The sequence below is a fragment of the Paramisgurnus dabryanus genome, chromosome 13 (assembly GCF_030506205.2).
Source record: "Paramisgurnus dabryanus chromosome 13, PD_genome_1.1, whole genome shotgun sequence".
NCBI lineage: Eukaryota > Metazoa > Chordata > Actinopteri > Cypriniformes > Cobitidae > Paramisgurnus > Paramisgurnus dabryanus.
This window is the reverse complement of record NC_133349.1, coordinates 27,331,837-27,356,037: the sequence shown is the minus strand read 5'-3', so window position 1 is coordinate 27,356,037 and position 24,201 is coordinate 27,331,837. Positions and strand designations below refer to the sequence as shown.

At 36.3% G+C, this 24,201-nt stretch overlaps 1 protein-coding gene across 2 annotated transcripts in view; it reads right to left on the bottom strand.

Annotated features, from left to right (window-relative positions):
* Positions 1 to 24,201, bottom strand: part of LOC135728162 (F-actin-uncapping protein LRRC16A-like) — a 145,587-nt gene that overhangs the window by 74,297 nt on the left and 47,089 nt on the right. For both annotated transcript variants that reach the window (XM_065246288.2, XM_065246287.2), the window contains exons 3-12: positions 19,246 to 19,296; positions 10,616 to 10,675; positions 9,059 to 9,180; positions 8,791 to 8,888; positions 8,230 to 8,300; positions 7,753 to 7,826; positions 6,491 to 6,566; positions 1,230 to 1,318; positions 1,007 to 1,101; positions 16 to 102 (exon numbers count right to left, since the gene is read on the bottom strand). In XM_065246288.2, coding sequence (XP_065102360.2) covers positions 16 to 102; positions 1,007 to 1,101; positions 1,230 to 1,318; positions 6,491 to 6,566; positions 7,753 to 7,826; positions 8,230 to 8,300; positions 8,791 to 8,888; positions 9,059 to 9,180; positions 10,616 to 10,675; positions 19,246 to 19,296 — 823 coding nt within the window. The remainder of the gene's footprint in view (positions 1 to 15; positions 103 to 1,006; positions 1,102 to 1,229; positions 1,319 to 6,490; positions 6,567 to 7,752; positions 7,827 to 8,229; positions 8,301 to 8,790; positions 8,889 to 9,058; positions 9,181 to 10,615; positions 10,676 to 19,245; positions 19,297 to 24,201) is intronic.

Sequence of the window (24,201 nt, the reverse complement as noted above, 5' to 3'; positions counted from 1 at the left end):
CCAAGATATTTGTACCTTTGGGTGACAGTGAGGTTCTGGAAAAGTTCAGATGCTTGAGGCCCTTGCGGAGTTTGGCAAACTGTGCACCTAAAGAAGCGATTCCTGCAAAACAAGTCAAGTGCATATCAACAATAAACAGGGGGTTGAAATGCAGTTGCTAGGATGTTGCTACAGTAAGATGCTATGATGATAGCTGGGGTAATGCAGTCTGGTTACTATAGTATCCTTGGTGATTAAAAACCCTATACTATATGAATTAGTTTTGGTTTATAGTTTAAGATGACTGTTAAAAAGTGTCCCAAGCAACCTGCATTTTCCTTATAATATGATATAACATTTCCCATCTTTTTACTAATGCATTTTCATCTCTCTGTATAGCATATAACTGTATAATGTAAAATAGAATGTATAAAGTAAAACTGCATAAATGCATATCATTTCTCCTTCAAGGGACAGACAGCCTCCCCTCCTGTTACATCTTACATGAGGTCAAGCACATCCACACAGAGTTAAAGACCCATGTCCATGTTTTATTCATAGTTTGTAAAAAAAAGTTCATATCCTTGGGATTCTGCAAATATTCAACTCTTCCTATGTTGTTAAATGGTCTAAAATGCACCAATTACTACACAGACATGTGTTTTGATCACATTTGAAATATATTAAGCGTGAGTAGAATGGGTTAATGCAAAACTAAATATTATTAAAATATTTAAGACACTATGGTATGTGTGACAGAACAATTTGACTTGAATTTTAGCATTGAAGCTGTTCATAAATCATACTGTAGATCAGGGCACCAGCACTGACATCAAAATTGCTTCAAAATGTCCATAAAAGCGTTAAACTGGCATGACAAGATTTCCATAGATACATATCTTTCACAGAAGTCTTTAGTGAAAAATCTGTCATTATTATAAAATATAAATGAGTAGAAAGATGAATGCATGTAATGCAGTACAGCTAATGAAAAGCTGAGATAATATAAATGCTCACGGTAACTCACCCCTGTCCTCAAGAGGATTGTTGGCAAGGTTTAAGGTGTGCAGTCCTGAGCTGGCGTTGTGGCCGAGAGCATTTGCCAATTTCTGTGCAAAATCCCTATGAGGCAGAAACAGAGACGACACACTCTTAAAAAAAATCTACATGTCAAAGCTGGCAAGGTTTTACACATACTGAGCAGAATATGAGCTTTATAGGAAGATGCGTCATTTAATAAGTGCACTTACGTTTTGAGTCCAGCGTTGTCCAAAACCAGCTCCTCCAGTCGGCTGGATCGGGCAACAACTCTCAGAATCTGATCACACACATCTGTAGACTAAACACAAATACACCAAAGATGAGTGACTGATATAATGTAATAAATATAGATCATGTAAATGATAAGTTTACTTAAAAAACTGTTATTGGGTAGTCAAAAATGATTTTTGCCTGCTTCCTAAAAACACTGAGATCCTTTCGAGAAGTAATGCCCAATGTATATACGAAATGACATGCAATCTTTACTGGTTAGTAAAGTAATCCACCATAAGAGATCAATGCAGCTGCTTCATTATTACACCATTTAAGAAATAAATCCCATCGTAATCCACTAGAAACAATGTATTCTCTATTACAATATATCATCATGGATCAAAATGCAATCTTGTCTGCAGTGGTGCACATGTCTGTTGGTTTTAGACAGATAAAAACTAACCCTAAGCCACAATCTTATAGAAAACTGTGTTTTACCATCCAAAACTTTATTTACTCTATTTTTTTTGGCGTTAAAAAAGGATGTCCTAATCTTCAAAAGAACTTTTTGCTCACTTCTGGTTGCACATTTGTCCCATATTGATATGCAGGTACACCACCAACACATTTTTGCCCTTTCACTCCCTCTTACAAGCATCCATTGACAATTCAGTCAAATTGACATCTTTCTCTTTAACTTTCAACAGCTCATCATCCACTTTCAGAGATAAATAGTCCATCACTGTCATTTTCCCAATATAAACCCTAATAATAATAACCCACTCAATGCCATCTGAGACCCACTCACGCATCAGCATATTAAGAGATTTCAACGCTCTCAGAAATATGAAATTATTACTGCAGCTCAAAACCTTGACAGTTTCTATGCCCTACAAGGCATATTTAAATGCATAAATATAAGGCTGTTTTGAATTCAATATTTTTTACAGAGAGAATGAATTGGTTTGGTGAGCAAGGTTTTCTTTTAAAACAAAAAGATAATATTTGGAGATATTAAAGGGCTTGCCCCTTTTAAAAAATGAATTAATATAATTAATAAACGGCAATTCATATCCTAATAAAATCAGCTCACATCCTGTTCAACCAGTGATGGTTATGAAGAGATTTAAAGGGATAGTTCACAGAAAAAAAAAAGAATTCTGTCATCATTTTCTTACCCTTAAGTGGTTACAAATCTTGAGTATATATAAATGTTTTTTTAATTCTGCTAACAGAAATGAAGAAAATTTTGAAAAATGTTAAGTACCAAACAAATGAGGGGCAGCATGTTTTTCCATAGTATTATTTTCTCGTACTCTGGAAGACAATGCCAATGATGGCCCAAATCTGCTTTATTACAAACAGAATACTATTTATAGGTAATAATATTATAGAATAGATATTCTTCAGAATATCTTCATTTGTGTTCAGCAGAACAAAGAAATGTAGGATTTTTGGATGAAATATCCCTTTAACGGCGCATTCACACGGGGCGTAAGCTTTAACGCTTAACAGAAGGCTTGTCTGAAGCGTGGCCAACAGCCAATCACAGTGGCTCTACCTAGGTTATTTGCATAAGGCGATCTGATTGGCTGACGCACGCGTTGCCGCTTGAAAAGTTGAGAAATGTTCAACTTCTGCCGCGAGCAACGGCACTGACGCGGCGCTGACAGATCCACAATTCAGTTCGGCAACGCATGACATCACCCATTAAAAGTGAATGGGAAGCGTCAACGCTGACGCCCCGTGTGAATGCGCCGTAAGAGCATTAGCATAAACTAAAACACAACAACAAACTATGCTTTACTATTTGGTATTGCTAGGTAAACAGTAGGGCATCAGAAATATTGAAACGTGAGTAATATCACAAATTTGCAACACAAATCACAACACACGTACCGCAATGGTTTGCAACACCCAAATTATTTAAATACTTTAAAAAGTATATGCATACGTTTTAGCTTGATGCAGTTAGTAGAGAGACTGATGAGACAGAAAAAATGTGAAACATATGTTGTTATATAATTTTCAGTTTTTTAAACATTTGATTATTTTTTTTAATAGATTTTACATATCATTTACAGTAGCAAAGTTAACACATATGGTATTTTTCTTCAGTATTGTGCAGCACTAGTCAACAGGTATAATTTAAGAGGAGTGTACATTTTCAGGACAACATTTTAATTAGAAAAAATGAAGTATTCATTCAAAGGCACATTCAAGTAATCCATATAATAAGATCATACATTTTAAACACATATAGGACTATCAGCTAACTTTTTGGAGCACACTAGCATACAAATCAAACTGCAGTACTGACTAATACTGATTGCCTGAACTATGAATTATGGGAAATGTACTTTTAGGCACAGAGTTTACTCAGTTGTGAATTAATTCAAAACATTTATATTAGATCATGTTTATCTAGAATGTTATCTTCCAAACATCTAGTCAAACAAGAGCAAAAACTGAATCACTGTGAGTGTTATATTTAATAATGCACCCAAGTAAAAGCATGCAAGAGCTTTCCAAACAGTTGAAGTATAAAGACTGCCAAGAGACCCAACTAAACTTGGACTGGATTAAAAATTAAACTCTCCGAGCTCTGACCCAGTTCTGACGTCTTGAATCCAGCCTGCTGCAAACCCGGGAGATGAGTAAATCAAACAGAGACCGTTTTAATTTCTCAAAACCCGTCTGTCGGCCAAAAACTAGCAGACTGACAAGCACCCGCTTGTGGTAAATAATTCGTATTTTGTATAATTGATCAAACAGTATCAGAAGCTGACTCTGAGGACAGCATGCTTAAGCTGGTATATGAGACGGTTGGTGATGAGAGAGGTCCCGTAGGGTTGTGAGAGTTTTGCAGTGGGCGAGAGATGTGGAATGTGAGAGTACGGCCCACAGAGGAACCGTCACCAGCTGTGAAGCTACTCTCAAAGCAATGAAACCACGGGTTGTCCATCAGGAGGTCAAAGAACAAGACCACTAAGCCGTACATCACAAAACAGTCACAGATCTGTGGTATCCATATTGCTATTAATAATCATATTTTCATCATATGTGACCCTGGACCACAAAGCCGGTCATAAGTCGCATCTATTTGAAGCAATAGCCAACAATACAATGCATGGGTCAAATTTTTGTGTGCCAAAAATCATTAGGATATTAAGTAAAGGTCATGCTCCGGGAAGATATTTTGTACATTTCCTACAGTAAATATAAAAAATGTATTTATCATTAGTAATATGCGATGCTAAGGACTTCATTTTGACAATTTTAAAGGCGGTCCTCTCAATATTTTCTTTTTTTTGCAGCCTCAGATAGTTGTATCTCGGCCAAATAATTTAATATCCTGACAAACCATGCGTCTATGGAAAGCTTATTTATTCAGCTTTCAGATGTGACCCTGTTTGTATATAAAGGCTGTCAAAAGATTAATCGCAATTAATCGCATACAAAATAAAAGTTTGTTTTTGCATAATATAAATGTATGCACTGTGTGTAATTATTTTATATGTATAAATATAAACACATGCATATATGTATTTAAGAAATATTTACATGCATATAAATATTTATTTAGATTTTAATATTTATTTATATATAAAATATGTAGATATTATATAAAAATATATATATATATATATACATAAATAAAACATTTTCTTAAATGTATACATGTATGTGTTTAGTTATATATAGATAATAATTACACACAATACACACACAAATAGATTATGCGCAAACAAACTTTTATTTTGTATGCGATTAATCACAATTAATCTTTTGACAGTCCTAATAAATATGCATATGCATAAATATGCGTAATCACATAATTACAATAAGCATAATAAAATAAATGTGATTTTATTTACAAATCTTTAAACTAAATGCATGCTCATCATGTTTGAACTTATATACTGCATAAAGCAGCTAGAAAACGTTTGTTACAAATGAGCTATTAAAATTTTTAAAATCATAATTTCATGTATATATATTTACTCATGTGGCAAGTAGCCATGTAATAAGTAGGATAATGTATATGTATCTGACAAATTAATCCCTTCAGGGTGCTACAAAGACCCCTCTGCTTTACGTCAGGGTCCTGATCACCCTGCCGGGGTGTATCCTCAATTACAGACACAACCAGATCATTGTAGATTATCCTATACTCAAAGATGAATAGTATATATCCTTTTTATCCAGCTGAATAGGTAAAGAAGTTTATGAGTAAGCCATTTGTAGACTGAAGCATAACTGTGGCTTTAACTTTAACTGGTATACAAAGCTGTCCCTGGTGCGGTATCCTTTAAAAAGGTACAAATATGTATACATTTGGTACCAATGTGTACCTTAGATGTACTAATATGCACTCTTTAGGTACAAAGACATAGTTTTTAAAAGTGACAGCTTTTGTACCCGTTTTCTGAAAGCGTATATGCAAGCATGACTCCGATGCTTTATCAAACAATATATAGTTTCTACCATATCAGTGTCCTCATTTTACGTATCAGGAATCAAATGGCTAAAGGCATGATATTTATACAACCAAGCTGTTTCACCAGTAAAGCATGAAGTTTTATTTGAAGATGCTTTGCCCAGTCAGTCACCTTTATGAAAAAGCAAACATTCACCCCTACAGCCATCGAAATGAAAAACAAACATGTTCTCCTATGCACTGATTCATGTCCTTCACCTCCCAGTCTATTGAGTGCATTGTTATTGTCTGTTATTCAGCACACTCTTCCCAGCTTTACTCAATCCCGGAAGCCCTCGCTCATTCCCGCTCGTATCCCTGAATGGCTCTTATGGGGGAGCTTTTGAATCATGATGGCTCTTTTCACGCAGATTCATCAGCTGCTCGCATCAATTCATACAGTACAAACCCCAGTGACAGCTGCTTATCTATAGCCATGTGTAGCTCTGCACTGACACTAACAAACGCTCTCACTCCTGAATAAACCCTTTGGGATGGGGTGTCTATTTTAATCTCCCTGAAGATATTTTCATTTTTCTGAACCAAATGTAACCCTTTCTGTACAAAGCCTTGCATTTTGGCTACAAGCCAAAGATTGTTGCCATGGAGACCGAGCCTATAGACAAAAGAAACCCACCATTGCACTTTACTCAAAAACTATGGTCAAAAATGTTTAACCTCAGCAAAAGAAAAGTATCTGAAGATATGTTGAACAGATAAGATTATTAATATATGACAGTTCATGTGTCACATCTCGGTTGGGTAGTGTTAACTCACCAGTTTATAATCCTTGGTGGAAAGCTTACTGAACCACTGGTTATATTCCAGCACTGCGATTATGGCCACCAAATCCCTGCACACACAAACACAAATGTATATATAGTCACGTGATAAGTCATGTTCAAAGGAACTCAATCTGAATTTAAAAGGTTAAATCCAAGATTTAAGTCATTTCACTAATGCTGGCCTAATCCTACTCCAAATTTGCATAGTAATGTTGTCTAAATGCACGAAATCGTGGATTAAACAATCAGGAACATATTCTGAGATAGTTGGTGTTCAATATACAAATTATTACATTGTAAAGCAAATTTGCCACAAAGAAATATTTTTTCAAGACATTCATCCATACTTAAAAGACAGGCTGGGAGGACGAGTTTAAAGGGACACGCCCACATTTTGGGAATTTAGCTTATTCACTGTATCCCCCTACTACCCCCCGGCTATTTGGGCGGAGTGATTTGGTCGCAGCACCCGAGAAGCCCCCTGGTGAGGAGCAGAGAGTTCGTTCAGAGTTGTGAAAAATCACTCGGCCCAAGTAGCAGTGCTTCGCCTTCTGAGAATATAGTTCCCAGTATGTATACGGTAAAAAGATGGCTGTGTCTCATATCACCTTGTTTTTTGTACACGCTGTGACTATACAAATCACAACACAAAAATAGGAAAATGTTCTTGTTATTTTGTCACCTATTGGGAGCAGTATGCTAGCTGAAGCCATTCACTTCCAGTCTTTGTGCTAAGCTAAGCTAGCAGGGGCTGCGTCAGACGAAGTAATAGCACGCATGGAGATGAGAAAGGCATGTATGGACGTATCTAACTCTGGGGGATACTGTGCATAACCTAAACTTCCAAAATGTGGGCGTGTTCCTTTAAACCAGCTACTTCCATCTTAAACCAGCTAAGACCAGCCAACCAGCCTATTCAAGCTTCCAGCCTGGCCAAGCTGGTTTAAGCTGGTGGGTGTTCAAAAACACCAGCCTGACCAGCTAAAACCAAGCTGGAAGACTATATAAAACGAGTCAACCAGCTTAGGCTGGTTTTATCTGGTCTTTTCAGTAGGGATATGACATTATAACCTTCTAAAGGAAAGATTCAATAGTGATGCAGTTGTTTGCAATTGTCATCAGAATTTCAGAAAAATAACCTTACTATGCTTTTTTATACATGCAAATAAAATTTAAGTTGTAATAGTGATGCATTTTTTTCGATGCATCATTTTTTTTTATTAAAGTGAATTTCAAATGAAAGACTATTTTAACCTGTTTTCCAGGTGACTGAAGTCCTGCAGGTTTAACTCTCGTGTGTCTTGCGTCAGATAGATTGTGTCCACATCCTGGAAAAAATTTCATTGGTTACTGAAATACTGAGAAAATTACACTCAATTACTAAAATCGAATAAAGTGTAATGAATGCAGGACACAAATATAGATTTGTCCCAGTTAAAAGATGGACGTGACAATGCATTTGCTAAAAGATTTCTACAACACGGTTTATTTGGCATACATGCTAATCCAGATGATTCATAGGTCATGCTAAAAGCTTAAGGTGTGTTTATCTCAACACGAATGGTCTCTCGAGGAATTAAAGCTGGCCAGAGGGAATCCTGAGTCCAACACATTAGACAACAAATCAATAGCATTTGCATAAAAGTGGTTTTGTGTGTGTGTGTGTGTGTGTGTGTGTGTGTGTGTGTGTGTGTGTGTGTGTGTGTGTGTGTGTGTGTACAGTATACTGACCCACTGAACCTCCTCTCTGTATGGAAGACCTAACCAGTCACACACACACCTGTATTGCTGCGAGAACCCACCTGTACAAATCAAGAATCATATGAAACTCAAGGCAATCTCACACACACATATGTACATACAGTATGCATTTTATTATTTGAGCGGGGTCTATTCCCATTTTATTAGGGTTGCAAGGGAGAATTTTGGAAATATTCCAAGATGGAAACTTAATGAAAATTCACAGGAATTAAAATAAATTATTTGTAAATTTTGGGCAATTTATACAAACTGTATCATATACAAACATATAAGCTTCCTCGACATCTAACACATATTCCATGTGCGCCATAATTTCCATGGAAAGTTTACAAAATGTCCCGAATTTTGCAAACCTGCATTCCATATTTTACTTTTTAATTCATTTTCATTGTGTGTATTTACTTGTTTGTTTACACTTTTTCATGTTCTTTATTTTAGAAGTACTATATATATATATATATATATATATATATATTATGAAACACACACATATGTACACATGCATGTTGGAGGTGCATAATGGGAATTTACCACAAGGTCCTGGTTCAGTTCCACTCTGACTCTCCCAATGTGCCTGCAAAGAGCTGATCCTTTCAGGAGGCTCCATGGACAACTTCTTCATAATCTTCCTACCGGAGAGAATACATTCATACATCATTCACCAGTTCTTCAATGCACAGTCTACTTAGGTACAGAATAATTACTATATTTATTTGCCATACTATACTGTGGCACGTGTTTGCATAGCGCAGTTGTGTATTTATTCAACATTTATTGTATATCTGTTAGTAATACTCACAGAGGAGGCAGCCCAGGCCAGATCCTTTGTAAACAGCTGCCTATGTGAGCGACCACCTCATTCACCTCATCTGTAGATGCCATCTTAAGAGACATCTGACCGCGCTCATACTCCACTGCAAACTGAAACACAATACCAATGCCCAATACAAAACAATGGAATAATACAACTTAAAATACTGGTTTCACAAACAAGGCTTAGCTAAAGCCAAGACTAGGCCTTAGTTAAATTAAGACGTTTAAGCATCTTTGATAAACATGCCTTAGAAAAATATGTTACTGGTGTGCATCTTGAGACAAATCAGTTGCAAAGGCTTATTTTAAAACTGTCAGTGCAAGTTATTTTCAATTGAAACAAATATGCGTTTTTGTGAGTGTTAGGGATGCAACAATTCAGTTGGTCCATGGTTCAATACAGACCTCGTTTTTTAAACCACGGATTATGGTTCGGTCCTAGCACAATAATTGTTTAAATTATTCTATGCTTAGGCGACAGGAACAGTGAGATATTAAGAAGAAAAAAAATATTCATTGCAATTCTCTTTATTTTACGTGAGTACAAAAATCAACTTTTGAAATATTTTGAAAATAAAATACATGAAAACATAAATTCGCCATTTTAAATAAATATTGCTATATTTAAGTAAACTAAACTTAACAGTACTGCAGTACAGCCTTCATTTAAATGTAAAGTGCAATAGGGCTGCAAAACGATTAATCGCGACTAATCGTTTGCAGAATAAAAGTTTATGTTTACAAGCGCATTGTGTATAATAATTATGTATATATAAATACACATGCATATAAATAATTATTATACACAATACACATATATGATGTAAACAAAAAAAATTATTCTGCAAAGATTAGTCGCGATTAATCGTTATGCAGCCCTAAGTGCAACATTACACGCAGTACACAATATATTCATATATCGTTTCTCGCTATAGATAACTTGCAGGATTTAACTTTGCATCATGGGAATTCTGAATAAATATTTGATTTGCAAACACACAAACAGATGCACAGGCCAGGGAATAATAAAAAGTAAAGATTTGGACGCATAAAACCGGAAACTGCAAATCATATGCGTGTATTGAACCGTGGAGGTCGCATCGAACGATTCAATATTATATTGATAATTGTGGCATCCCTAGTGTGTGAACTCATTTTATTAGGGTTGCAAAGCTTGGGAATTCTGGAAAAATTCCAAGTTGAACACTTAACGGGAATTCATAGGAATTAAAGGAAAATATTTGTACATTTGGGGTAATTTATTCAAACTGTACCATTTACAAACATATTAGCTTCCTCAACATCGGACTCATCTTCCATGTGTGCCATAATTCCCATAGAAAGTTTTCAAAATTAAATTTTAAATATTTTCGTCTTATTTACTTTTTTATTTGTTTTACGTTTATTTACACTTTTTCATGCTTTTATTTTAGGAGTACTGTATACTATGAACTGATTTATTAATCTGTTGGCCGTAGGCCAGTATATGTTTCAACACATCTGTCAGTGTCTTTCGAGAGTTTGTGAAATTGTGATTTATTACCTGTGTGGGCTTGTTACACGTGATGCCTTGAATCTCCAAATAATTGAAAGTGTGCTCCACCTAAAACAGAGGAACACTATGAATAAATCATGACCTCACATGTTCAATTTATTCATTGTTTTGTCCTGCCAAGCTCAAAATGTGAGCCTAAAACGGCCGCATTACAAACCAAAGGGGAAAATATGACTCAATTGTACCGTCAGCACACAAGCACAGACTGTTGTCCGATAAACAAACAACAACCCCCCTGTAATAGTTAATAAACTAAAGTTCAAAACCGGACAGGCCGGTTCCAAGCATGAACAACCTCTTCATTAATGTTTAACTTTTACACAATGGCACAGTTAATATTAACAGACATGTCCTCATAATACAGAAACATACAACAGCATGAACGCAATCCATAGTCACACACAGACACCTATGCACACAAACACACATCATACAGATTTTGGAGGGCTTGTCAGAGTTTGTGTTTCCCTGTAGTACCACATACACTGTCTGAAGGGCTCTCATGAGCCATGCTTCAAAAGATTCGGGATCAACATAAAGGTCTTTCTCTTCACGCTGGACAAACACACACACTACACACACACACACTTGCTCGAGGGCTGGATGCTGATGTGATCAAAAGTGACAGCCCACTCTGCCTTCATGACTATACTGAACACTAACACACACCCAAACAAAACACAAATAAAGACACGTTATATACAGTAGTTAATTGATTTTTTGCATAGCTTACTATTTTAAACATCAATTCTTCATACGTGTAACACAGGACAAATTAAAAAACTGTAAACAAGCTGTAAAAAAATAATGTATTACAAATAATGTTTTTGGTGTTATGTCATGTATAGACAGTTTCAGCAGTAACAACATAAACAAGCGGCTTTCGTGGAAAACACGTTACTTCCTGTAAACTCAGCTAAGAATAAATAACAACAAAGTCATTTTAAAGTAGTTTATTTACATAAGCAAAATAAACAACACATAGATTACCTATGAAACCACAACATTTGTTATTTTCAAGGAGTTATTTGTTCAAGAGTTCAGTTTAGCAACCAGTTAGACCATTAAACAAAAAGAAACTGGAAGTAAAGTCCGATGAAATCCGTCTATACTAACATAGATTTTAAGGTCATATCGGCCCTCGTACACACCGCAAAGTCTAGGAAGTGACAACTGCATTAAATGCGGGAGTGAATCCCCTAAATTATCGTTTCGTGGGTCAAACTGAAGTGATTGCATTTGACCAAAAGCATTTGACCGAAGTAATACTACAAAGTTAAGTTCAACAATTTTAATAAACCATCATCTGCATAGGCAATAGCTGTGTTGGCACAACCGGGCCGCATGCGGGCTTGCCAGTGCTGTGTGTTGAGGTTTCTTCATAGAGCGCTGTCTTGCAATGTTGCCATGTTCACGTATTTTAGGGGCTTTTTTGGACTTGGCTCATAAAGTGATAAAGTTTTTTTTTTATTAATTAAGTGGAAAAGTTTGGGTCGCATTATTTTGGTGCAATATAACACAAGCAAATGCTCGTACCTCTTTCCCTGAGATTTCTTGCGACACGCATACTGAAGAGAGAGTCAGCAAGAGATAAGGTAAAAATTTGCAGGTAAATTAGCTGTAAATAACTAAACACACACAAGTAAGACCTGTAATTGTGAGAATTGGGGAAGTTACTGTATGAAGAAACACATTTTTCCTCTTTTTTTTTGTTTCATATATTCATACAAGGCCAATAATCTTCCCCCTGACAAATATTTGCTTATGAGAATCACCTATGGATATCAACTAAAGCTATTGCAATGATAAAAAAGGAAATAAAATATTATAAGAGGAACAAATGCATTCCACTTTACACATTATGCTTATTTTAACCAAGCATGCTGCACAAGCCCTGAAAAGTGAAGCCAAAACGTCTCGATGGCCCCCCAGTGACTGGTCCCAGTATAGGTCATAAACCCCGCCTCCCCCATGTTATTTAATGGGACTTGAGACCAACTAAACAATTTAATTACACTTCAATTATCTTTTTTCCGAAGCTGGTTTCTGTCATTTACTGTAGTTTTTATCAATTCAAGAGTTTGTTTTTAAAATAAGTTTGTTTTAAGTTAGTTATGTAATGCTATAAAAACAGTTGTGTCACATCATGATTGACAGCTGTGATATGCGAATTTTGCGAGGGCGGGGCCTTGATTTCACGGCTTTTCTTCCTGCTCACTACTGCGCAAGACTGGTCCCGAAATCGCTACTGCGCAGACTCAAGACGAAAGATGTCAGCGCTGTATCAGGATACTGGCGGCTTCAATTTTCACCATGCAGTGGAAAAGAGCGAAAAGGTGTCATCCATCTTTTTTACAGTCTATGATTTTAACATTTTAAGAGTATGATTATTCAATTTAACATTTATGTTTTCTAGAAGACATTTAGATCTTTTCATTATCATATTTAAATAATATGATACTGTAGATACATTGAGGGGGTGCTCTTATTGTATGAAACCTCTAATGGCCTAATAGACAACCGGATCACCCTAGCAATGTACTTAAAAACACTCAAGTTTAGCAATTAACACAACAACACCCTAACATCATAGCAGCAACTTCAGAAATTGTACATTTTGTGTATAGGTTTAAAGGGGGGGTTTAATGGTATTTCAAGCATTCTGACTTATTAACACAGTTATAGAGTTGTTTCCTCATGCTAAACGTAGGCAAAGTGTCAAAAATGCAGTTGGGCGTGTTTCAGAGTATTTCTGTGCCGAATGCACTTCGCCAGGGTTCGTACAAGTTTCGGCTAATTTTTTTGGATTACGGTTCTAACTGACGTTTCAGGGGTTTTCGATACGTATCACTTCTTTATATGGGCTTCCGCCGGAAAACTTCCCCCGGAAAACCCCGCCCAGCCGTCAGTCAGTGGGAGACGCTAGAGCTTGCTAACAGCTTATCACGCCACTCAGCTTTGTTTAATTTCAAAAGTCAACAATGGCACAACAAGAAGTGTGTTTTTGGATGTAAGGAGAAGACATCCAGCCTTATGGAAACAATGGATATAGTTTATTATCCGGATTAGCAGCGGAGTTTTGCGTGTGTGTTTGATGCGGTGGATTTTCATGACGAGTTACACGTGGTAAGTAAGACTTCTGTCTTATGTTGGAAATAGGCGCGTGTATATTATATAAATGACACGAACATGTAGTGAATCATAAGTTAAAACAGTGTTGTATAGTGTTGCATGACTCGTACTCGCTCCTCCCGTGTTATAACTCCTCCTTCTTCATTTTTTCGTACGTTATCGGAAAGATTCGGTAAAGCTAATCTTTCTTTTATAAATCTGTTTAAACTAAAGACTCTTCAGAGATATAAAGGATGTCATACTACTCCATAGGTACTCCAGATTAATATCAGAAATGCAGAAACAGCGTGTGTTACGTGAGCTTTAATTTAGCCAAGATATAATTAATTTATTCGACTTTAATCTCTCCAGGATTTTTATGTGCAAAAACTGAACCCATCATGCATGAGATTACTGGAAAAGATGAGGGCAATTATCTCAGTTAATTTATTCACATTAATTAGCTTTGTGATACAGGTTATCATCACAATGATCTCATTAAAACCCCTGCTGACACACAAATGAAGCTCATACGTATATAAAAACTCATTCTGATGGTGAACTGCCAAGAGTTTACATGACAACCAGGTAGTGAAAAATGGTAAAGTTTTCCTTTGTGTTTTTGAACATTTTTATGCACACACGACAATGGCAGTGTTTCCCACACAATAAGGCATCATTATTAAAAACTTGGGCAAAAAGTTTGCGTTTTCAGGATCTCAAAACATTTTTGTGTAAACGAACAGCCAGACCGGATAGAAACTTTCCTGTTTATGATTGAAAATGTTGTTGTGTAAACATGAGTAAAGACTCAGTTACCCAACATCAGATTATTTATAGTAATTCATTCTTTGATTTAGGTATTTGGAAATATTGAATTTCTTATCAAAGTAAAAACTTTTTTTCAAACTACATTAATCCATATAATATGTTGTCATTAGCTGTGTAACAATAATCCCAAACGATACCACACATTTTTAGTTTACTCAAGTAAACAGACTGTACTTAAAATAAATGTTTTTTCTGACTAGTTTACACTAGAGGAATGTATTATATTTTAGTTACTCAGGCTGACTGTACTAATGTTTTGTTTAAAGTCAATAAAGTTAATAAGTTAAAGAAAAACACCACCGTTTTTCAATATTTTACTATGTTCTTACATCATAAATGAGAACTATATTGTATGGCGGAAGAGCACTTAGTTTGCGGCACTTTGACCTCGGTGCGCAGTAACATCATCAACACTCCTGACTACTCCTCCTCTCGATCAAACTTCTGTCAATATTACTGCACCAAGGTCAAAGTGCTGCAAACTAAGTGCTCTTCCGCAATACAATATAGTTCTCATTTTATATCCACTTAAAAATCGGCACGATTTATTTTGTGCCACCATACTTACTTGTGTAACTACACATTTAACAGTCTTTAAAAAAAATGGGCTTCTAAATTCATCCCTGTTTGGATCCTTAGGAATGAATAAGGCTAGGCTAAATGCTAACACATTCATAACGCGCTGTACAAGGATTCAGTCCACGCATTAAAAAAAAGATAGGTATGTATTAATTCATCTAAGTTGAGGTAAGAACATAGTAAAATATTGAAAACAGTGGTGTTTTTCCTTTAAGTGGTGTTTCATTGTGCCATGCTATGAACCCTGTCCTCACAGCAAAGAAAACCAGACCATGGCTCCAAAACCGTCATATGAACAGAACCATGGTATTGGTGTATCATCACACCCCAAGTGAATTTGGCAGACAATGCGTCGTATAGTGCATTCCTGGGGAACACACATACTGATATTCTTGGCAAATCATAAATCACAAGTCATATTAAAGACATCCACAGCTGCAGTACATTGTAGAGACACACCCCAAACACAAGTGGCACACTGCTGGCTGGATGTGCAGTAGTGTGTGCAGATTTATTACACACCAGTGGACACGTCCCATTGAACAGACTACTACTGTACTGTACGTTTGGGGCTTCTATTAAAGACTGGCTTCGATATTTGAAACAGCAAGTTTCCAACTACATACCCCAAAAAATTGAAAAATGGACAGACAGCTCAACGTTCCCTCCTGAAAAGTCCAGTTAAAACCAGCTTAAGCTGTTTTAGATGGTCTCCCAGCCTTGTTTTAGGGGGTTCGGACACTTTTTAGCGGGTCTTAGCTAGTTTTATCTGATCTTTTCAGAAGGGTTTGCCACCTCAAATATATATAGTGCATATTGACATAATTCCAAACTTAACTGCTAATAGAGTCTTTGTCAGGCTGTATGTAAGCAATGTGATATTTGAGGCTGAGCTGTATTACGGAGTAAATTGCGGCTAAAATTACGTGTTGCAACCCCTTCAGCCGTGACTTATTCACAAAACAGCACTATTAAATATTAACTCTTTCCTCGCCATTGGAGCATTATCTGGTAAATTCAGAGAAAACGCTTCCCTGCCGAAGACAAGATTTTATGGCAGGGCTCAACATTAAGGACATGAGAGCGTGAGAGACGTTCGGGCCAGTAAAAAGTATTGTCACTTCCCCGATCGGGCCAGTGCTTTACCCTCAGTCACTAAAATACATTTTCATCAATGTATATTATTTAACATCAATATGGGCAAAACACGACAAAAGAAACAATGCAATATTTTAGTTTACAGGTAAAGCAGAAAAGTTGGGAACCTTTTTTTTTGGTGGAAAATGTCTGTTGTATATATATACAATTTTATTTGACTTTTTAATTATTATTTTTAAATATGTGACACTGACACTGAATATGTGCAAGTGAAAACCTGAACCACTGGCCCGACTGGGCCAGTATAAAAAATTATTTGCGTTGAGCCCTGTATGGTAATCCATATTTCCGCTATTATGCACAAGATGACGCACTTACCCACCTTATAAAACACCACATCATATACTGATCCAAAAGCAGCAAATACTCTTTATTTTGGTCTTCGTTCTGAATCTGATTTCTAACAAAACTCCTGCAATTATCTCAGCTTTTTTGTATTTTTGAAGAAACCCACCCATATTTGAGAGGTGATAAAAAGATAAACAAATGAAGATAGGATGAAAAGTTTGGTTTGATTGTTTGTTTAAAAGCAGAGGGTCTGTTCTTTCATTTGATATATTGTTTGTTTATATATTTACTTTTGTGAAATCATAAAAAAGGCTTGCGCTGGCTGGCAACTTTTTCAAAAAATTCTGGAGAGGAAAGAGTTAAAGCAAAAAAGCAACAAAACAACTTTCATGACGTAAAATCAATAAAAGTTTTCCTTCAGCTGGAAAACATTTGTCTCTCAAGGACTGTGAACAGCAATGAAATGTTTTACATATGTTTCATAAATAAACACAACTATTGACCAAATCCAGAATCATGGACTGGAACTAACAATGTTATAAAGTTCCATAAAGAACCATTTACATACACAGAACCTTGTTGTTGTCTTTGTAGTGGAAAAAGGAAACTATGAAAAATTAAGAAAGAACTAAGAGATTCTTTAAGGAACCAATGCCAACTCAAAACACCAAACTTCAGCGTCAGGCTTTAACTTGAGAACACCAGCACTAAAAAGAAACATGCTAGTCACTTTGAAGAAAATCACACAACACTACTTAAATTATTTTCTCTGGTTTCTATGGAAAATCTGAAAAGAACCAAATGCAGACCTCTTTCTGTTGACCCCAACATGAACACAGATGTCTTTGCGTTCTCAATGTCAAAGGATTGATGCGGTTTCATTACATGAAATTAAACACAAAGTGAAGTGAAACACTCTGTGGTCATAATGCACTTCGCTGTACAAGTGTCATGTACTCAAGTAAACTGTACTCAAGACTGCTATTAAAGAAGTGGGAAAATGTGGGAGTATCGTTGACCCTTTGAGTGCTTAAGTGTGTACAGAAAGAACATACAGTACAGTAGTGATTTAACCTTACACATTCAGACTATTTATTTGTTTAAATTATAACATTTTGAAGTTAAATTATATCATATGAAGCATTACTAACATACTCGTAGTGAGAGAACCAGACTGTAGCAGCCTCCAGGTATGCCGAAAGCTTCAAAATCAATATACAAGGAGGAGATTTACATCTGCAGAACATGAACTGTATTGTTCTCATTCCTAATATCAGTGCTTTGATGAGGAATCTGAAGGTATCCTGAGGACTGAACCCATCTGTATTCAATAAGTCAAATAAATTTTTTTTTACTTATATAAATAAATAAAGTATTTACAACTATACAAGTTATCACAATATTGTTGTGTTTTTATTAGCCAACAGTCATTGGCCAAGTTGATTTTCTTAAGCTGTTCAGTAATCTATCTGATCCATTTACCATTATTAGGAAGCCTTGGGTGGACAGAGGCATTATGGGATGTCACACCATGACCTGTTGATCTTCTACACTGATAGGGTCAGAGGAGAGCAGGTCACTAGACTAACTGCTCTTAATCCACTGAAGCCCACAGTAGACACCAAAACCTCATTCACACAGCACTTTGGTACCAAAACATTTCCCTAAAATTGTCAGAGAGGCTTTTGTGTGAACACAAACATGTCCCGTAAATGTTCTGGGATCGCTCCCTTAAAAGGGACCTAACATTCGCTGAAGCATTCTGTGTAAACAAGAGGCAGAAACAATGAAATGATGGAGGTGACGTAGTAAGGACGCTTATATCATCGAAATAAGATATTATGGTTCAGCTCTTTAAAACGAGGGATTTACATGCAGAGATTATGATTCACGATGGGAAATGGAAAACTGGACTGAAGCAGAGATCAGGGAGCTTGTCCACGCTGAAGCTGAGATCATTCACCAGCATGACAGAACAGCGCATCATGCTCTCCTTTTGATTCTGTCATAAACTAAATGTACGTGCGTGGTATCTCAAGAGAGAAATCATGGATAATAAGCAAACTTCAGATGCTGTGGAAAAAATCTACCAAGTGCAGGACTTTAAATACGTCATGTGTCTTTACGGGATCTTTATGGTATGCGTGTGATTGCACGCACAGATTCATGAAAATCATTGGCAGTGTGAATAAACCAAAAATCAAATGATCCCAGACAAATCCAGGACGCATTTTCCATAAACTCTGTGTGAAAAGGGCTCAAGAGTAGAGCTGCTGGAGCTAAAAATGTCAATTTAAAATTTGGATCAATATCAGATTGGCCCAATAATATGAATCAATTCAAGGTTTTAAAATGTTTCATGTAAAGAAGTATTCACCAAAATAATGCATTTTTATTTTTACTACTAATATTTGCATTAGCAAAAATATACAGTAAAGAAAATCTTATAAATCCCTTAAATCCATGCTACACTGTCAAAATGATGTTAATGTATACTGGAAATTAGACCAATGTGACTATCCTAGTTTCAAATAAAAACACTACAATAAAAACCAGACAGATCAGTGTCACAGTTTGGGGAGACCCTTAAGCATTACCAGCAGATAAACAAACCGTTCAAGACAGACGAACCAAAACCGAAATGATCTTACCTTGGTGGGAATGCGTGCGCTGAGGAGATAAGCTCGATGAGATGCCAAGGCCTGCAGAAGACACAAAGACAGAGATAAAGATATCAACTTCAGGACTTTCCCATATGGAGCTCATTTATCTTTCTAAACCTGGGATGAATCCACATATGGAGCAGGGTTGTCAACTCTGGTTCACCCATATGGAAGATTTTTACAAAAAGGAGATCAAAGTGGTCAATATTTGCTGGTCAGATATGAGACAAATGTGCATGGAGCCACATTTAGATTCTTGTACTGTATCTCTAAAGCTGAGGCATAAAGAGCTTTAAATAAATAAGGAAATTGTTTGTTTGATACACAATCTACAAGAATATTAAAAAAAAAAATGTTTTATTTCTCAAGCTATAAGCATTCAAACTTTTAAAAATGACCCAAACAAGCTTTGTTCGTGGCACCAAAAAGTTAATTTGATTTGAATAATAGATGTATGAGTAATATATTTATGTCCAATTTATTTCAACTATACAGATTTGATTGTAGCTTTATATATATTCATTATATATATCTTTTACCAAATTGCTCTTCAAAACACATGAAAAAAGTACATATTGCACTGCAAAAAGTTAACTTTAGGGTTAAACTTGCAATACGTACAGTACATTTTCTGAAAAGTCAAAGCCACTAAAATGATTTTAGCCCCACCTTTCCAAAACAAAAGCAATGGGCGAATGGAATGGTTGTTCTCTAAGGGAACTGTAAGGTTTGCTTTGGTTAAAGGACACGTATGGTAAGGTATTGTGGTTTTGGGTGGAGGGGAACATAGATCGGATGCCTGTGTGTATGAGAAAAAGAAGTAATAGGAATGAGAAAGAAGCACACACTTCCAGTCCAACTAAAAGCTGAGACCGCCACATTAAACACAAATAACCAGGGGGGCAATGATGTACTGTATAATAATGATTATTATATCCTACAAAAATGTCATGATGCCACAAAAGAACTATTTTTGTCTAAATGGTTCAATGCAGAACCTTTAATTAAAGGGACACTCCACTTTTTTTGGTCTTCAGTACCACTTTTAGTATTGCTTAGCATAAATCATTGAATCTAATTAGACCATTAGCATCGCACTCAAAAATAACCAAAAGATTTAGATATTTTTTTTCTATTCAAAATTTGACTCTTCTTTAGTTACATCACGTACTAAGACCGACGGAAATTTAAAAGTTGTGATTTTCTAAGGCAGATATGGTTAGGAACTATACTCTCATTCCGGCGTAATAATCAAGGACTTTTCTGCCGTAACATGGGTGCAGCAGGCGCAATGATATTACGCAGTGCCCGAAAATAGTCCTATTGAAAGTAACCAAGAGGATTATCTTCAGATCATAAAAAGGTATGAAAGAAATGGTTCTTAAATCTAAAAGGATCTTTGAGGAACCAAAAATGGTTCTTCTATGGCATCACTTCATTTTTAAGTGTACATCAAAAACAGATTTTCTTACATTGGCCATCAATATCTCCATCCCAAACACCTGTGCTTAAATAATCATTTATCTTTTCCACTGATCAGTCGATGCTTCAAGTTAAACTGACAAGCGGAAAAGAGCGATAAGCCAAGCAAACAAAGTGACTCTCCTGGTCGATTCATGAATAATTGAATGTTAAAAAGTATATGATTCTGATGATTGATAAATTCAGATGGACCGTCATTGGCAAATGGTCATCTCATCAAAACCTCTGAAACAGGATGTGATGCTTATCTTTATCTCTAAATGATTCAAATAAAATTAAGTGAGGTCACCCACACTAACTGCATAATTTCAGTTTTTCGTTCTGCTAGGAGAGAGTTCCCACAATGCTAAGGTGTTGCATTGTTATGTGGTTATAATGATGTTCTCAGTGGTTGTTCAGGCATTGCCATGTGGTTGCTTTGTTGAAAACCACCTACACCAAAGTGTGTTATATCCGAAGCTAGATATAATTGTATTATTTATTTATTTTTGGAAAATCTGTGGTTTTCTCCATCCACGGAGCACAGATATTGGGCTGTGGCAGAGAAACACCCTGGACAGGTGACCAGTTTATCACAGGGCTAACACAGACAGACCAAAACATCTATACTCACGGCTTTGGCAATTTAAAATCTGCACTTTACAATCCAATTCAGCATTCAGTTCAGAATGTGTATGAAATGTGGGATAAAATGCAAACTCTGGAAAACCTCTGTCGAAAATCAAGTTTTTATAGTTCTTTATATGTCTATGCATTGCTATTTTATTCATAAAATTGGAGTTGAAGTCTCTTTCCCGTGCTTTCAAATCGTCTTTGTTTCCTACGTCACAAACATTTACCCAATCACATCATCACAGTTGAACGATCAACAGTTGGAGCCATAGATATAATGTATGTATGCTGCATAGACTTTGCGCTGAAACGATTGTATCACAGCTGCTTCAGCTCTACTTTACTCTATGTGATGCTTACAGATGATAAAGTCCTGTTAACATAACTGCTGCAAACTCACAGTTCACGTATGCATTGTGTGAAACCAAACTTAGCAGTCATGTGTCTGAAACTACCGGATGTAGCATCTATTTACATATCTATGGTCCGAAATGGTGAGAAAGAGTGCAGTCGGGGACTAATTCGTTTTATATTCATACACAATATTATTCCCTAATATTCATATAATTCATATCTATGGTCAAAGCTGTGCGATTGGTTAGAGGCGGGGACTAATTTGCATAATCATAGAACTGCGGCTACTTAAAGAGTCAAGGGTGTCGAGTTACATTTAAGCTGTTTTAAAGCATTAAGAAATAAATGCCACAGGAAAAACTTTACATATGCACAAATGCCCAAAGATGAGTTGTAAGTGATAAAATTATCGACTGCAGGGGGACTTTAAAGGGGGCATTTCACAAGACTTTTTAAGATACGAAATAAATATGGTTTCCCCAGAGCACACTTGTGAAGTTTTAGCTGAAAATATCATATAGATGATTTATTTTAGCATGTTAAAATTGCCACTTTGTAGGTGTGAGCAAAAATGTGCCGTTTTTGGGTGTGTCCGTTAAAATGCAAATGACCTGATCTCTGCACTATAAATGGCAGTGCCATGGTTGGATAGTGCAGATTAAGGGGCGTTTTTATCCCCTTCTGACATCACAAGGGGAGCCACATTTCAATGACCTATTTGTTCACGTGCTTGCAGAGAATGCTTTACCAAAACTAAGTGACTGGGTTGATCTTTTTAACATTTTCTAGGTTGATAGAAGCACTGGGGACCCAACTGTAGCACTTAAACATGGAAAAAGTCAGATTTTCATATGTCTCCTTTAAGTCCCAATGCTTAGAAAAGTAATTCTGCGCCTGTATAATTCAAGTCTGAAGAGCAAACCTTGTGGGAAGGGTCATGCTCCTAGGTCTACTAAACTTTAACACTGTCTATAGGTAGGTATAAGAAACCGTCTTCCTCCAGAGACATCCTTTAAATTTATAAAATAAGAAGAAACAGAGATGCAGAAAGTAAGAGCACAGCATCATTAAATGAAAGTACAGAAAAAGAGAGGATTAAGATTGCCATGCAGTTATGCTTTGGTCTCTGGAGAGAAGGAGCTGGGATGCAATGAGATCAGACTCATTACACAAACAGGATATTACACATCCATACCTCACACCCATTACACATCAAACTGAAACTGATCACTCATTACAGGAAATATAGCAGTCTAAAAATGTGTTTGATGTGAAATCCAGATTTTTAAATACTTGATCATTTAATCCTGCTGACTGGACAGTGCCCATACACTTCCTGTGTATTTCATCACTGTGTCAAATCATCTCTTGGCATCTCCAGATGGCAGCAATGAAGCATGCAGTAATGATGGACACACCCTTACTAACAACACACACACTTTAATAATCTATACTCACATATTTTCACAACAGAATAGGGACATATTGCTTCCTTATTTTATGTTTGTTAAGGCCATGATTAAACAAAGGCTAATAAAATGGGAAATATTATATAATGGCATCATTTGAGTTGCACCTGGCCTCACCATCATCACCATAAACATTTTGGTTCCTAAAAGTTTGCAACACATGTTCTAAACAACCCTATGGACAGGACAACAAATGTAACATATATATTCAAAATTGATACAAAAATCACCTAAATATACCCCCACGACCAAATACTATGATTTTGGAGCAGGGCCATTGGCTAGTCCAACCATGGCAGATGGGCAAAGTAGTCCAAACCTGTTTGAAAAACCTGTTTAGTGCCACTAGCACAGAAACCTAAATTTTAATAAAGAAGTATGTACATTTTAATGACGTAAGTTCATTTAAACGTTACTTATCCGAAGCTGTACCTTTAAGCACTTACAAAACACACTGACTAAGGCAAATATCTGCTCCTTTAAAGTACATACACGCATGTGCCGATGTCCCTCTTGTCTGCATGCATCTCATGGCCCTTGCCATCAAACCTGCATTCTGATTACTACATCCCCCCGCCCTCCTCGTCGTCCCCAAAACATCACCATGGAAACATTCACCCCATCTCATCCTGGATGAAAAAACTTTTAGCTAGTGGCATTAAAGCCCTGCCAACCCCTCAGCCAAGCAGCAGGGTGCTCGTGTTGCTTGACAAAATGACTCGAGTCCAGACAAGACAAGAATATAAAAGAAAGAGAATTAAAAATCGACACAACCCTCATTTTTAATGAATGTAAAGCTGCTGAATTAAACAATTGTGAAAAGCATCCACTAATGTGAAACTGCCAAAAGTTTGCTTTGGCAAGAAGTCAATCAATGATTTTTCTAGTCTGTATTGGTCAAACATGGCAGAACAGTTCACCTAAACTTTAACACACAAAGATTGAATTTTACTTGTATGCCTGCACACTCCCACATTCACATGCATATGAGAGGAAGTGAAAGGAAGACTAAATCTAGTGTGACCGC